This window comes from Mandrillus leucophaeus, unplaced genomic scaffold, assembly GCF_000951045.1.
Source record: "Mandrillus leucophaeus isolate KB7577 unplaced genomic scaffold, Mleu.le_1.0 Scaffold75, whole genome shotgun sequence".
Taxonomy (NCBI): Eukaryota; Metazoa; Chordata; class Mammalia; order Primates; family Cercopithecidae; genus Mandrillus; species Mandrillus leucophaeus.
In genome coordinates, this window is record NW_012108141.1 from 4,416,854 (window position 1) to 4,432,874 (window position 16,021).

Here is a 16,021-nt window from a genome sequence, read left to right on the forward strand (position 1 = left end):
AGGAGGAATGGAAAGAAGAGTCCATTGGAGACCTTCTGCTTTAAATCTTAAAAAATGTAACCTCAGACTGCATATTAGGGGACCAGCTACTGGAATAATTGAAAGTACTATTTCTCATCTTAAAAATCATTAAACATAAACTCTAGCTTCATGTGCAATATTCACTTACAGTTTGTGTTAATATACATAATTAATGTAAAAAGATGAAATTTGGTACCATACTTCAGAGCTAATTAGTATGCAAGCAATTCTGAAGACTTGGAAATAGATTGATTTTAATCACTGTTGTATCATCAAGTCTATATTTTTGCCATTACATACAAAAAATCTCAACTGTCAGATCATTTAGAATCATTTTTCTTGATTTAATGTCACTATTAAATTTTGGATGTTTATCATACCTAATGATACAGTTTGTTAACAAATATACTGGATGTTCTGATGATCCAAAGGGGTGCTATCAAATTAGTGCTATTGTGGAAAATATCACCTCACCTCTACCATACCTACCACCACCACCATCACGATCACCATCACCACCACCATCACCACCACCATTACCACCACCATCACTACCAATATCACCACCACCATCACCACCACCATCACTACCACCATCCAACCATCACCATCACCACCACCATCACCATCACCATCACCACCACCATCACTACCACTATCACCACCACCATCACTACCACCATGACCACCACCATCACTACCACCATGACCACCACCATCACCACCACCATCACCACCACCATCACTACCACCATCACTACCACCATCACTACCACCATCACGGGTGTTTACTATGTATCAGCCATTAATTATAAGAGCTTTTAAATTCTTATAACAGCACTACAAAATAGGAGCTATTATTATGATTTCTATTCTATAGCTGATAAAACTGAGGTCCAGAGAGTGTAAGTAACTTGCTCATGGTGTCAGCACTTTTAACCTAAACAATTCTACATTGCAATCTCAGAAGACTACGTGTGACTTGTATTTTTAATCAGCACATTACTAATCCTGGAATAATGAATTACACATTTATATATAATGCCAGCTGGTGCAAAAGTAATGCGGTCGTTGTAATGGCCATTACTTTTGCACTAGCCTAATAATAATCATAATAATGATGTTTGCTAACATCAAGCCCTTCCAAGAATTTTATATACATTACATCATTAAATATAAGGAAAACACAAGTTTATCAGTAGAAATGTATTTTCAGGTCTTGAATTCTGGAAAAATTTGCAACTTATCTTCAAGGGTTGTTGTGAATTTTAATGTAAGGTTTTTATTTTTATTTTTTAAATTTCAAAAGGAATTTTGTAATCATTAATGAAAGTTTGGCAAGGGTGGACAAGCAGAAAGGAAAACAATCATCCATATTTCCACCATTCAAAAAGACCCAAGATAGATTTGGTGATGGAGAGGGGAGGAGAATTCATTCCAATATTTTGGTAACAAAATGTAGTTATGTTTGTTAGCATAGCTATAATCACATTTTAAATGTTGGTGATAATCCTTGACAAGAGGAGAAATTCCTTATGTTCACATAAGGGGTTATTCTTCTAACGAAGGATGTAAATTCATACTGAAGTTGCCTGCTTTCAACTTTTGTCCAGATGTGTTGTGAACAGAGCCATAACCATAACCCTTCCACATTTCTGTAGGCTCCCTGAAATTGTTCAGTCTGATGAGAGTTCTTGTGAGAATTTTAATACCATACTTTTATCAAATCTAATATTAATTAATCTGAGTAGTTTGAACTTATCTTTGGATGTTTTTTCAAGATAGATGGGCCAAGTGTGGTGGTTCACTTGTGATCCCAGCACTTTGGGAGGCCTACGGGGGTGGATCACTTGAGTCCAGGAGTTCGAGACCATCCTGGTAATGTGGTGACACACTGAGTCTACAAAAAATACAAAAATTAGCTGGGCATGATGATGCATGCCTATAGTCCTAGCTACTCGGGAGGCTGAGGTGGGAGGACAACTTGAGCCTGGGAGCTTGAGGCTGCAGTGAGCCATGATCATGCCACTGCACTCCAGCCTGGGTGACAGAGCAAGACCTGTCTCAAAAAAAAAAAAAAAAAAAAGCAAAAAAGATAGAAAGATAGATGATTGGTAAGTCTTCTGAGCATTTACGTATTTGAGTATGACTTTTTTGTTGCTTTCATACATGAGAGACAATTTGGAGGGATCTAAAATTTGGAAGGACTATAATCTCTTCCCATCCTGACCCTATGGACTCCTTTCCACTGAATTTTGGAATTTAGTGCCATGGAGGAGAAATCTGAGGTTTGTCTGCTTTCTATTCTATTATATGCAGCTAATTTTACTCTGTTGCATTCTTATAGGATGTTTCTTTACTTTTTAATTCAAACATCTTTCAGAATATTTCTAGGTGAGTTATCTTTTTATATATTTTTGCCTGGAATATTATGGAGCTCTTTTAGACTGTATTCCAGTTTTTGAAATGTTTTCTTCGGTGATGGCTTTAAATAATCATATCTGTTCCAGTTATTCTCACTTCTCCAGAAATATCCATGACTCTTAGATTGCTCCTCTCTCTTTCCTTCTCATTATCAATCATGTTCTCTCTCATCATTTTTCACTGTGCATTTCCTCTGCATGGCAAGAGTTTCTTAAGTTCCTATCTAGTATCTCTAATACTGATTTTAATTTGACAATTTTGCTTTAATTAAGTCTTCTTTTTTATTTCTGCTATCATTGGTTCATCTAGTTTTTTATCCTGTTTATTTTTTATTGCTTCCTGCTTCTGTTTGATAAAGTCTGTATATTCTTGCATCTTACTGAACTTACAAAATGGCTTTTAAACATTTTCTTTTAGATCCTGTAGTTAATAGTTTCCAGAAATCTGCTGTTTCTCTGAATCTTTAGAATGTTACTTCTTTGTCTTTGATGGGTTTCTGGACATGCTATCCCAAATACAGCATCTTGGCATATTGAATATTTTGAGCAGAAGGAATTTGAGTAAATGGGAGTAGCAGGAAAATCACTTTGACCTTCCCCCTGCCCTTCTACCCTGAAGCAGGTACGAAGCCTAGGAAGCATTTTCAGATCTTTCCCTAAAGCAGGTTTTAAGACTCTCATGTGAGAGGTGCTGTCCTTATACCTACACCTATACAAAAGGAACACCCTTATCTCTGAAGACACAGGGACACAGAGAAAAATCACCCTTTCCTTTGCCTTGCAAATTTTTCCCCAGTATGTTATCATTAGATCATACTTTTTGCCCAATGGAATGACTATCCATTCTTTGTCACAGCTGCTCTAAGAAAACACTCAGGTTTAAGTGTTTCTTTGGGTCTTTATTTCCTTATGAAGGTTCCTGTGTCACATAAAACTCAAATACATTTTTATGCTTTTCTCTTGTTAATCTGCCTCAGCTGTGAACTTAGGATGAGTAGAAGATATTTGTCCTTTCCTACTAGTCATTCTTCAGAGTTTTCTCCCAAGTTCCCTTCTTTCTATTTCCTCATCCTTCATCAAGAAAAATCAGTCTATAGTCACTGCTTGAAAGCTGCAAGGGTAAGTGGATTTATAGCCAGATGCTAGGAAATAAGCATGCCTCCTAATCCAAGGATCTGGCAAGTTTTCACTTAGTGTAGCTACATTGACTGAGATCATTTCTCTTTTTTTCTCCACTGCCCAACCCTCTTGTGTTCTGAATACATGGAACAGAAAACTCAGATCCTCAGCCTGCATTGCTTTGAAGTCTCTTTCCATGTCTCTCTCTGACTGTGATTCTTTACACTGGGGCACTCTCCTTCCTCACTCCCTCTACTTCCCCAGCACATGTACTTCCCACTCATGTTTTATTGTTTGACATCATGGGCTCTCACTAGATGCAGAAAGAAAGACATTAAGGGAGGTGAAGGGCTCGGGCTAACTCTTTGCCTCAAATAGCAGTGGCCACACATTGGGGAAAAGAAGGTCATATTTTGTTAGATCTAAGAAGGTGGAAAGTTGGGAAGAGATGATGGTTCTTATTTTTATTTAGGCTTGCACAGCAACGGCAGGCCATAGAATGTCTTAGGGTCAGTGGGGCTTCCTCCTGGCAATGGCAGGAGGTGGACTGTTCGTCTTACTCTTTGTTGGTGGGGTTTTAATGTCTTTCTGTATTTTCAAGAGTATTGTACTGGGGAGAAATTTTGTCAAGAGCTTTCAGCCATAATACACTATAAACTTCTTTATCAAAAGTATTTTTATTTAAGGAATACTGGAAATCATAATTGAATATATCTTTAGTAGTAGTCCTACCCCAAGTTGTAGTGGCAATAGTAATACGTTTTAGTACTAAACCCCTGTTTACTGGGCACCATATTAGACCTAGGGTTGGCAAACTTTTTCCATAAAGAACCAGATAACAAATGTTTTTAACCTTGTGTGCCATACAGTCAGAACAACTACTCAACTATACCATCGTAGCACAAAACCAGCCATAGACAATATATAAATGAATGGGCATGGCTATGTTCCAGTAAAGCTTTATTTACCAAAACAGGCAGTGGGCTGGATTTAGCCCACGGACCATTGTTTATTGGCCCGCGTATTAGACTCTGTGGTTAGAAGGGCCTGTATATGGCGGTCAGAATGATAGAATTCAGGTGTATGGTAGCAACAAAAGTGTACATCAAAAAGCCTTTCCTATCACTGCTCCACCTCCCTACTCAGCTTCTTCTTACTTCCTCTCCAGTCCTGGCTGTAATGCACCAGTCCAGATGGATCTCAGCTCTCAATCATGTAGTTCTCCTGTTTCCTGAAAATGTTCTCTTTAATGCTTTTCCTTCCTGCTCTTGTTAGTTTATATTTTTGAAGAAAGATTCTGTTTTGGTCAATATGACGTATAATTAGGTGTTGCCAATAAGATTTGGAAAGCACAATTTGCCCTATACCAATCACCGTACAGGTAATACCTCCCTCCCTGCGTATACTCATGGGGACTCTGCTACAGTTCTTGAGTCTACTCCATGCTGGTGAAGACGGATTGATGCTAACTCTATGCCTATTCAAGATTTGTGATTTTGACATTTGTTTCCTGTTTGTCTGACATTGTGTAAGGCTTAGTTCATTTGTTTATTATAATAAAGTTGCTGAATGGTGTAACATCAGCTAACGTTTATTTTCTCACTGAAAGCTTATTAAACTGAAGAGGTCTGTCTGAAGTCAAGAAATGCTAAATGATTGCAGTGCAAGTTCAATTTCCACGTATTCCATTAAACATCAGTGGTCATAATACTTTGCATATAGAAAAATAAAGAAGTAAAACAACCTAAAACACAGAAAATAGTTGTCAATTTAATTCTAGTGGTTCAGTTATTTGAAATAAATCCCAGTTAGGTAGTGATACATGAATCCAACTCATCATATAAAATGGGGTTAAAGAATTGCTGAGGTATGACTGGGGTTTTCCACAAAAAATTACAGTTCTGTGACTCCACCCCTCCCAAGTAGACTGGCCCTTCTTGTCCTTGCAGCATGAATACCAAAGTAACAATGACAATAAAATTGCGTTTTCTACTCCTCATAAGAGAAAGTGAAGACAACTGTTCTAGATTTATCTTCTATATAAAATCTGCCACTTCTTAGTTATTGACAGTTGGTTCGTTCTCACCCTTTCCTCTGCCTTTCATTTGTCTCCTTTCCCGACATTGAAGAAGGCTGTAGTGATAAGTCAAAGTAAGAGGCTGACTCTTTGGCATTAATGAAAATTAAAGAAAGAAAATTCTTCTTAGGGCAGCAGAGACAAATAGTCTGATATTCTGGGAGTGCTGGTTGTGGTAGAGGTGAGAATGTAGGGACAGGGCAGTTGGGAAAGGCTTCTTTGGGTATTTAATCTGTCACCCAAGTTTCTCTGCACTGGCTTATTCCCAGATGTCTAGAGATATGAGTGATTTTTTTTTCATGTGAAAGATCCCTCCAATGCACATATAAATATGTGTCCATTCTTGTAAATAAATGTACACATTTATATATATGCAAAATAATAGTGAAGTAGCTTATTAGAGGAAGGATACCTTCACTTCTGAGTTTCAGGATGACTCTGCAGGAGTATCAGTGTTCTTAAATGTTGGTATGGTTGGTACTCGGAAGTCCTGCTGTCAACCAGTTACCATTACCAAGTTAGCTGTGTGACCTTGGGCAAGTTACACACCTCTCTGGTCTTTACTATTCTCGTTTGTAAAGCAAGGATAAGAGCATCTACTCATAGGGTCATGTGAAACACTTAAAACAGTGCCTGGAAGACACCAAGAACCATTATTATTGTTATTTGTGCTTTTCTTTGTTTTTAAAATAAGACAGGACTTGAGGCATATGCAGACTTCTTAAGGGCACCTTGACCTTGGAAGTGTTCATTCTTATTAGAGCCCCAGGTGACTAAGAAATGTTAAATGAGAGGCAAGTGCTGTTATAGATGCTTGGGGCGCATGATTTAGTTGGCTATGAATGAAATTTTCCTGCTGTTGTGGATCTTATTAATATCACTTTGTGATGGATTGTTCCTGTTCTGGGTGTTAAGGATGAGACTGTAGTCCGAGTCCCTGGAAAATGTTGCCCGCAGTGCTCTGCACGATCCTGCTCTGCAGCTGGCCAAGTATATGAGGTAAGCTTTCATGCTCCCCTTGTAGGTGTTTTGACAATCTGTTCTCACACATCTGCCCTCCACCCTCTCCAGCCACCATAAGTCGCCACCCTCATGTCTGACTCTGCCAGGATTAGTAACTCAGTACATAAACAGCTTTTCTCTTCTCTTCATAGAAAACGTGTATGAAAAAATTATGTTGAAGGGGATTATAAATATAAAGGAATGTGCTGGCAAGCAGCACCTGGTTCATGAACCTTGGTGAACTTACTGTTCACACATCTTGAAGGGGATAAAAAGGGCTATTATTGGTTACCGTCAGTTTACATTTAGCTTTGAGGCTCTGGGGATGTCTATCTGCTTTGGCTGGATTTTATGCATTGATATCCAGAAACAGTCTCTTCACACCCCTGCCATCTTACACTGGGGAAAACCCAGGAGTGGTAGAAGAGAGAGGGAAGGGAGGCGAGGGGCTGTTGGTGGTAGAACCTGCAAACTCAAAAGTACTATTGGTAGCCTGGATAACTTTGTGCCTAACACGTAGTAGGCATCAAATAAAGATGAGTTTAAAAATTTGAATGAATAGATGAATGAATGAGTGAATGTTCTGTCTTGGGAGTGCCTAACTGGTCCAGAAAAAGGTTACCTTACTCAAAAGCAAAGAACACATAAAAAATAAACTCAATTACTTCCCTTACTCACCTGCCACTCTAAAAAGGACTAAATAGAAATTAGGATGATAACTCTCAGTAGAAAATCTGAAAATAAGTATTAGGGGATGGGTGCCTCAAAAATTCTAGACAGGTCACTTGAAATCTGAATGAAAATAACTAATTGGGGAGGATTTTTATATGTACTAGATCTGTGCTGCGTGACACAGTGGCCACATATGTGGCATGCATTATATTTTTATTGGACAGGATTGTTAGACTAAGTTTTTCTTTGAAGAGACAGGCTTTGTATCTGTAATGGCATTTTCAACTGCAAGGAACAGAAATCCCACTGTAAAAGTGGCTAAAATGCTAATATTAATTATGTCATCTAACACAAAGTCTAGAGGTAGGGTGGGGCAGCTGCAAGTTTATCAATTCAGGTCTCAATGATGCCTTCAAGGATCTAAGCTCTTTTGATCTTTCTACCTGCCACCCTTAACATGCTGGCATTTGCCCTTCATCTTGTCCCATCCCATCCCCAAGGAGACCTCCTCAGCCCTGGGCAGCTCATCCTCACACAGCTATTACTAAAGGTTGGTAGAAGAGAGGGGTGGGATTTTGTTTCATGTGGGAGGAGAATTTTTACTTTGACCTCCACCACTCTAGCAAATTTCCCCTGAGGTCCCCTCCGGTTGGACAGTGTCCAGGCCCTAGCTGCAAGGGAAGCTGGCAAAGTGAGTATATGGCAGTGAGGGCTGGGCCTCCTGGCAAAGCCAAGAGCTAAAGAATGCCATGGATGAGCCAGTCAACAAGGGCTTTCTGCCCATCTCAGTGTCCCGAGTCTCTATGTTCCTGGCACAGAATGGGCCCTCAACATACCTGTAGAATGAATATAGGTGAATGAAAATTAATCTAAAGTCTACTTTGGACATTTATTGACTGTCTTCATAGAAGCTATTCCTATCTAAATGTTATCATTTCTCAAGAGTACATTCAATGTGGCTCAGCTTACAAATGTAATAAAAATCAGGTATCTTATGTGTCAGTGCTTCTGTTTGATGTATGGGACGTTTGATTTTCCACATTCTTCTTTCTTGTCTTCATGCAGCATGGTGAGCAGTGGAGTGAAAATGCCTGCACCACGTGTATATGTGACCGGGGTGAGGTCAGGTGTCACAAACAGGCCTGCCTGCCCCTGAGATGCGGAAAGGTATTTGAGAGTGTTTACCTTACTTGTCTAAGCTCTATTCTGGATCATTTAAGGAATGCACTTCTTATTCCCAGGGGAATCAAAAGTTGTATAATGTTTGCAAAGTTACATAAAGATATGAGAGCTCTGCTTCCTAGGAAGAAGGGTTGAGGTGCAAGGGATCCTGCCCATCGTGGATCGGGCCAGGGAAAGAGCCCTGTAGAGCTTTGGTATTTTGGGTCCTCCTGCCTCTGTTGGCTCGAGTGTTTCACTGTCTCCTGAGGACTGCCCCTCACCTTGCTCCCTGTGTCCTAGGGTCAGAGCAGGGCTCGGCGTCATGGGCAATGCTGTGAGGAATGTGTGTCTCCTGCTGGGAGCTGCTCCTATGATGGGGTTGTGCGGTACCAGGATGAAATGTGGAAGGGCTCGGCCTGTGAGTTCTGCATGTGTGATCATGGCCAAGTGACCTGCCAGACTGGAGAGTGTGCCAAAGTGGAGTGTGCCCAGGTAAGAAGCAGGGGCCTTTCCATTACGACTGTTGCAGCTCTTTCTAATGGGATAGTAAGGGGCCCTGCCTCTTCTTTACTTCTTGGCAGCAGCAGGGATGTCCACATTGACTTCTCAAACATTTCATATGACCTTCTAGCATAAAGATTCCATGGTATAAAATGAATGTCACTGTTTGTTCAGACTAGCTCGGAACAGCCCCTTGGAGCTTTTAACTCTCTGTGCATCTGGTCAAATTGGAAGCCCTGAGCCAGAGATGTGAAAGGGAAGGACATGATATGGGACATTAGCCTATCAGACAGCGCAGCTGGATCTCTTTGCTGATGGTGAGCCCAGTTCGTCCCGGCTGTGAAACAGGGTCCACAGGTGTGCTGGTGGCCGGGCTTTTGTTGTAGGCCTCACTGACAGCATTTAGCAGAATGAGAGGGGCCACTTCCATGGATCAGGAAAAAACATAACATGCTTTCTGTTTTTAAGAGAGCAAAGGGGACCTTATAAACAATTAACTCCATTGGCCTCTGTTAACCTCTGCTGTCTGCAGAATTTCTAGAAGCTTCTAACAAAGCAGCCTCTGTTTGGACTATAGATACACTGTATATTGGAGGGAAATGACTTTTTTTTTTCTCTTTGAACTTGATTTTGACCCATTACAAAACAAATTGCTTTTAAAGTTGTCTCCTTCTTCCTCACCGCTCCCTTCCGCCCCACCAATTTCCCTCTGGGCCATGGACTTGAGTCGATGAGGGAAATTAGAAATATCTGGAGCCCTGGGTTTCTGTGAAGGCATTTTTCTTTCTAGTTCTTCTCCCCTACTTCTCAGCTCCTCTTAACCCTGAGCCTAAGGAGGAACAACCTTTCAGACATGGCTGTCATTGGCAGGGTTATTTTTCAATTTGTCTCCTACTTGTAGGTCTTGACAGAGTTGAGACATATTTAGGTAAAGAGGGACTTGCTTTTTGCAGATTTATTTCCTCCCACATGCCTTTTCATTTCTTTTCTTCACATTAGGGGAGTCAGGGTGGTTGGATGAAGATGAGAAGAAAACCTAATCAGGGCCCTTTTTTGTTGTCTCTCTCGGGCTGAGGCTGGGCTTCCCTGCCTCGGCAGTCTGCCCCAAAGATCTCATTTCATTTTCTAAGGCCTTCGTTTATGTAACATCCTAGAATTTACGAAAAATGTGGGAGAGGAGATTCTGGTAGGGTGGGTCCTTTAACCGTCTAATTTCAGTGAGATCTGAATAAAGAGTCTCAGTCACAGAAAATTGTTTAGCCTGTATCCCCAGCATTTCTGCATTTCCACATGCCTGCCTGCTGCTGTCAGCTGTGACACCTGGCTATGGTGGCGTGAGCCAGGCATTCTTGGCTATTCTTAGAGAATGTGAGGATTAGCTGCCAAAGTGGAGAGCACTTCAGTATTCCTCAAGCCACCCCATAACACTCTCTCATCCCTTTCTAGTTACTAGTCTTTTCTTTTATGAATTGAGGAGTTCTGATGCCTCGCCTATTTCTCCAGATCTTTAACCAGCTAAATTGTTTTTTTCCATGTTACTTCCATGTTTCCCAAGTTTTGTTTAAAGCCCTGAGTTCTAAACTAGAAACTCTACCAGAAGTGAAATTTTAACTGACATTGAATCTGATGAAAAATATCTCTTAGTCTTCTTTATATGCCATGTTTCTGTTGACCTTGTTAAATAAAGCCCGGATGTACTAATTTCCTAACTCCTGCTTAACTTGTATCACTGGTGATAAAAAGATGAATAAGGCACATTATGACCTTAAGAGTTTCCAGGCTTTTTAGGAAGTCAGATATGTAAGCAAAAATTATAGCATGGCACCAATGAAAATATGAGTTAAATATATTAGGAGCTCCCAGAGGAAATGACTATGTCTGCCAAGGGGCATAGTGGAAGTGCCCTGTTGATATTTTTATTCAGTTCTACCCCACTTTCTGCCTGTCTTCTTCTGTAAAATATCAAGGTCATTTTGATTTCTGATCTTGGATACCAAGGGTGGATTAAGTGTGAGTGCAATGCACTTCAAAAAGATACAGAGAAGTTAATTTTTAAAAGAAGAGGCAAAGGTGTGCAGCTTCACTGTTGTCTTCATGATCACATTGGTTATCAACGGCAGCGTTCTGAATATCTTTGAAATCAGCATACAGTTTTTGTTGTTAAAAAAGAAGAAAATGACCTGGTCTTTGTCTTTGCTATATTCCACCAAATCTCTAAACATTGAAACATAAACAAATCAATGGTAGGCTAGCACAATATAATGATTTTCATATTTCTAGATTTGATGATGTCTTCGAACCTGAATTCAGGTGAAGAAGTCAAATTAGCTTTTAAAGAAAAGGACCTAGCATTCACATCTGAAGCATAAAATGGAACGGGAAAAATTGAAGCTTGGAGCAAAATGCATAGGAGAGGGTAGGCACATGGTAAATGCGAGCTGCCTTTCCCCTCTCCAGTGGAGGCAGGTTCCCTCAAAAGAGCGTTTCCTTTTCCGATGAGCAGGTTAGGCCAGTCTTAATCATTGGTCTGGTGGCTGTAGGTATGACTAGGTGGGGAAAGGGTAGATTTCTGTCTGGCCTATGCAACAGAACCCTCTTTAAAGGGAAAGAGTATGTTTGTTTCTGAAAGCAATTTTACTCAAAAGCCTAATGCTAATTGGAGTGAACTCCCCACTGCAGTGAACTGATGTGGTTTGGGGCATTCAGGCTGCTTCTATAAATAGCAGATCTATCTGAAACCTCCCACCTCACCAAAACCGAATCCTTGTGCCCCAGGAGCAGTGCTTACTGTTACTTACAGTGGTGTTTGAAGGTCGAGAACAACCTTCCTGTTGCCTAGGCCTTTCTGTTTCTATCCTTTCCCTACCTAGTCATACCTACATCCACCAGTCCAAAGACTGAGATTGGACTAACTAACCTGCTCATCAGGAAAAGGAAGCACTCTTTTGAGGGAATTTACCTCCAGGGGAGCCTGGCAAAGCAGCTCACATTTATGGAGTGCTTACCCTCTTCTGTGTATTTTGCTACAAGCTTTAATTTCCCTCCCACAATTTTTTCAATACCTGCCCCCGCCCCACCACCACCCCAGCCACTTTCTTTGCCTCATTTAGGTGATAGGGAGTCACTTTTTAGTTTTGTCTGTATATATTTTAGTGGACACTCAAGAATCGCTCATGAGTTTCGTCTTTTACAGAAGTACGCATAGTCAGTCTTGTTTCAAAACATTGTTTTAAGTGACTTAGATTACATGCGTATCAACTCTTTTATATGCTTTGAAAGCAAATTTCGGTGTTTCTGTGTTATGCCTTCACTACCAACTGATTTGTCACGTTTCTGCAAAACAATTTATATGTAAATACATCTGCTCTCTGTAGTACCCCCTGCTCCCTACTGGCCTCTGATTGATGTGAAATCTTGATGGACAGTAATCTATATAACTCCAAAATAATTATAATCATTTATGTATTTTTGTGTTTCTTCTAAATGTTTAGATTTTCTCTCAGTAAAATAACATATTCGTTCTAGAAAATTTTGAAGGCTCAAGAAAACTGGAAAAGAGACTTAAAAATCCATCTATAATGCTATCAAAGACATCCAGTGCATCCAGAGACAACCAATGCTTTCATAATATTTGTCATTAGTACAGTGTTTTTAAACAAAATATCATTATGATTATTCTGTTTATGCAAATTTATATTATTCATTTTTCATTTAACGTGGTTTCTACACTTTTAAATATAATACAGGCCCCAGATTAAATATTAAATATTTAGAGAAACATTACCATTCTTTAGAAAGTAGATATATCTTTCGAAAGTGAAAAGTGCTTTAAAGAATACTCTTTAGACTACAGATATTATATGTTAGTGTAGAATACTAACATATAGATCAGATGTTAGTGTATACACATGAAAAATTAGAAACAGAGATGGTGTTTTTAACATCAGATTTTCTGGGAGATGGGACTTCAGTGGAATTACACTTTCTAAATTAGAGAATTGCAAATTATTTACATTTTTACAGCAAGCATTTATTATTTTATAAAAAAATAAAAATTTTAAAATTATCAATACTGGGAAATGAAAATGATAAGACTTGGAAAGTTAAATATCCACAAATATGGCAGGGTAGCTAAATTAAGATTATTCCGCTTATAATTTTAAGAATAGTTTTGATATGAGTTGACTAGCAGTAAGGGTTTCAGAATATTGAGTAAAGTTTAGTTTTCTACTGCTTAATTTATGCCCAAGACTACATCTGTGCATAAAGGGATGCATCTGATTTTGTATTCAGGGAAAATTGGTGGTTTGATTTGAGCACTGTTAATGAAACTAAAGTCACAAATTGCATGTTTAAGGTACTGTGATCCTTTTCTGAAACTCATAACTTTCCTAGACTATAACATTAACCTTGGTCATCCTTCTTATTCACGTGAGCTCCTGGGCACGGGTAGAAAATTATGGACGGATCAGAGCATAAGTATTCACCATAAAAGGAAAGAAAAGGCACATGGAGGAGTGTGCTGTGTGGACTAGACTCCCCATAGGAAGACAGCACACGGGGAGATGAAACAGGAAGAGGGCCAGAGCCAACTGTGTGCCAGGGTTTCTCATTCCAGTCAGGGAACCCAACTGCTTCGCAATTTAGCCCTGCTACCTGGAGATGTTAATTTGATATATGTGCCACTGCAACCCTTATTTCTACAGGGTGAAGAATTAATTCACTTAGATGGAAAATGTTGTCCTGAATGCATTTCAAGGAATGGTTATTGTGTTTATGAAGGAAACGGAAAATTTGTGAGTATCAGGCTAATAACCAAAGATGATTTAAAATTAATTCAAAATTAATCTAATGAGGGGACATTACCTTCTTGTTTCTTTTACCCATGCCTTTGTTCAACAAATGTTATTGTGCACCTACTATGCATCAGGCTCTGGGGACACAGAAGGGAATACAACAGGCAGAGTTTCTGCTGTCTTGGTGGGGCATACTTTGTGGTATAGGGACACAGAAAACACACACACACACACACACCACACATACTACACGTCAGGTGCTGAGGAGCACTACGAAGAAGAATAAAGCAGTGCAAGTGGGCCAGACAGTAGCTGTGCAGGACGGTGGGATGTAGGGGGTGTGTTCCTTTATATAAAATGGCAAGGTTTCTCTTACAGAAAACTTTGAGCAGAGCCTGAAGGGAGGGAGCCGGGTAGATGTCTAGGAGGAAACATACCAGGAATAGGGATCAGGAAATGCACAGTCATTGAGATACAAGTGTGTTTGGCATGTTCAAGAATTTGGAGTCTGGTGGGAACTTAGTGAATGAGGGAGAAAGGCATTGGCCATGAGGTCTGGTAAGTAGCCTAGAGACCACAGTTCTTTACCCTGAGGCAGATGGGAGCTGTTGGGGAGTTTTGAGCAGAAGAGTGCTGGACTCTCACTTAACTCATGAAAGGACCACTTTGGCTGCTGCATGGGTGAGTGACAGAAGGAAATGAAACTGGAGGTAGGCGATCTGGTTAGTGGGGTTTTGTAATGGTCCAGGCAAAGGGCAATGGTGGCTTGGCCTAGGCAAGAAGTGGTGCATTTGGTAAAAAGTGACCAGGCTCTAGATTTATTTTGCAGGTAGCAGTGACAAGGTTTTGTTTGATTACACGTGGGGTAAAACTCTATTTACTAAGGTTTTATTTTGCCCTCTGTCTGCACTTTTCTATTACCCAAAGGAAATACATTTCTCTTAATCTTTTCAAATTTTCTGAATTTATGTAGCCCATGTTTTTCATGTTGGGTATTGGAATGTTGATAAATTCATTATGTTTTTTAAAATATGCCAGTTGGTCATAAAAACAACTGCTTCTTTGACCGGTCAGAATAGGATTACAGTAGTACCCACTTATCACAGAATATGTGCCAAGGTCCCCAGTGGATGCTTGAAACTGTCAGTAGTACTGATCCTGACTGGCGTCAATTGAAACACATTTCTGTTCATGTTTTCCACTGACAGTTAATGCCTTTTCCATCTTAACTAACCACTTATCACACACTATGGCTGTAACTTTTGCAGTTTGAGCTGCAACAGCAAAACTAGCACAAATTTGTTTTTACTTCTTCACAATTTCATAGATAGATTTATTCTTACTTTAGACCTTAGCAACCTCAGCATAAATTTTTTTCTTTCGTTATTAAGTCAAGAACTTTCATCTCTTCACTTAAAGGAAGCACTTTGCAGCTTCTCTTTGGCATATCCAAGTTGCCAGCATCACTACTCTTGGATTTTGGGGCATTATTAAGTAAAACAAGAGTTACTTGAATATAAGCACTGTGATACTGAGATAGTGGCTCTGATAACCAAGATGGCTCCTGAGTAACAGGCGGTGGCATCTACAGCGTGGACATGCTGGACAAAGGAAGGACTCAGGTCCCAGGCAAGATGGAGCCAGACAACTTGAGATTTTCATCATACTACTTAGAATGACATGCAATTCAAATCTGATGAATTTTATATTTCTTGAATTTTCCATTTAGTATTTTCCCACCATAGTTGACCAGGGTTAACTGAAACTGCAGGAAGTGAAACCATGAATAAGGGGGAACTACTGTCTACAAATTAGGAATAAAGACTTTGACTGGTGAACTGATTCCTCCACACTTTTTTTTTTTCCTTTCCTTTTCTTTTTTTTCTGATTTGGGTAAATTACATCCGTCAACCTTCCAGTGTTTCTGTACATTCTGGGGAGGCAGTATTGTATAGTGTTAACAGCGCAGGCTCTAGGTTCAAATCTCTACTTTGTTGTGTACTGTGATCTTCGGCAAGTTACTGAATCCTCAGTGGAAACTAGTGATAACAATAGTACTTACCTCATGGGGCTGTAGAGATGTTATGTGTGAAGCACTTAGAACAGTGCTGTCTTGGCACGATTTTTAAAAAGCTGAAAACATAGGCATGTTATTATTTTGCTGTTGGCGTTGTTTCCTAGTGATAGATCACACTTTAGTCATTCTCATTTCCTAAGAATTTAGGAGGTTTTAAAGCCTCCCTATAAAT

The 16,021-nt window shown here is 39.7% G+C and overlaps 1 protein-coding gene across 1 annotated transcript in view; it reads left to right on the top strand.

Moving 5' to 3' along the window:
- Positions 1–16,021, top strand: part of FRAS1 (Fraser extracellular matrix complex subunit 1) — a 452,220-nt gene that overhangs the window by 182,943 nt on the left and 253,256 nt on the right. Inside the window, exons 7-10 of the mRNA XM_011966222.1 lie at positions 6,556–6,639; positions 8,380–8,481; positions 8,776–8,967; positions 13,683–13,772. Of these exons, the coding sequence (XP_011821612.1) occupies positions 6,556–6,639; positions 8,380–8,481; positions 8,776–8,967; positions 13,683–13,772 (468 nt within the window). The remainder of the gene's footprint in view (positions 1–6,555; positions 6,640–8,379; positions 8,482–8,775; positions 8,968–13,682; positions 13,773–16,021) is intronic.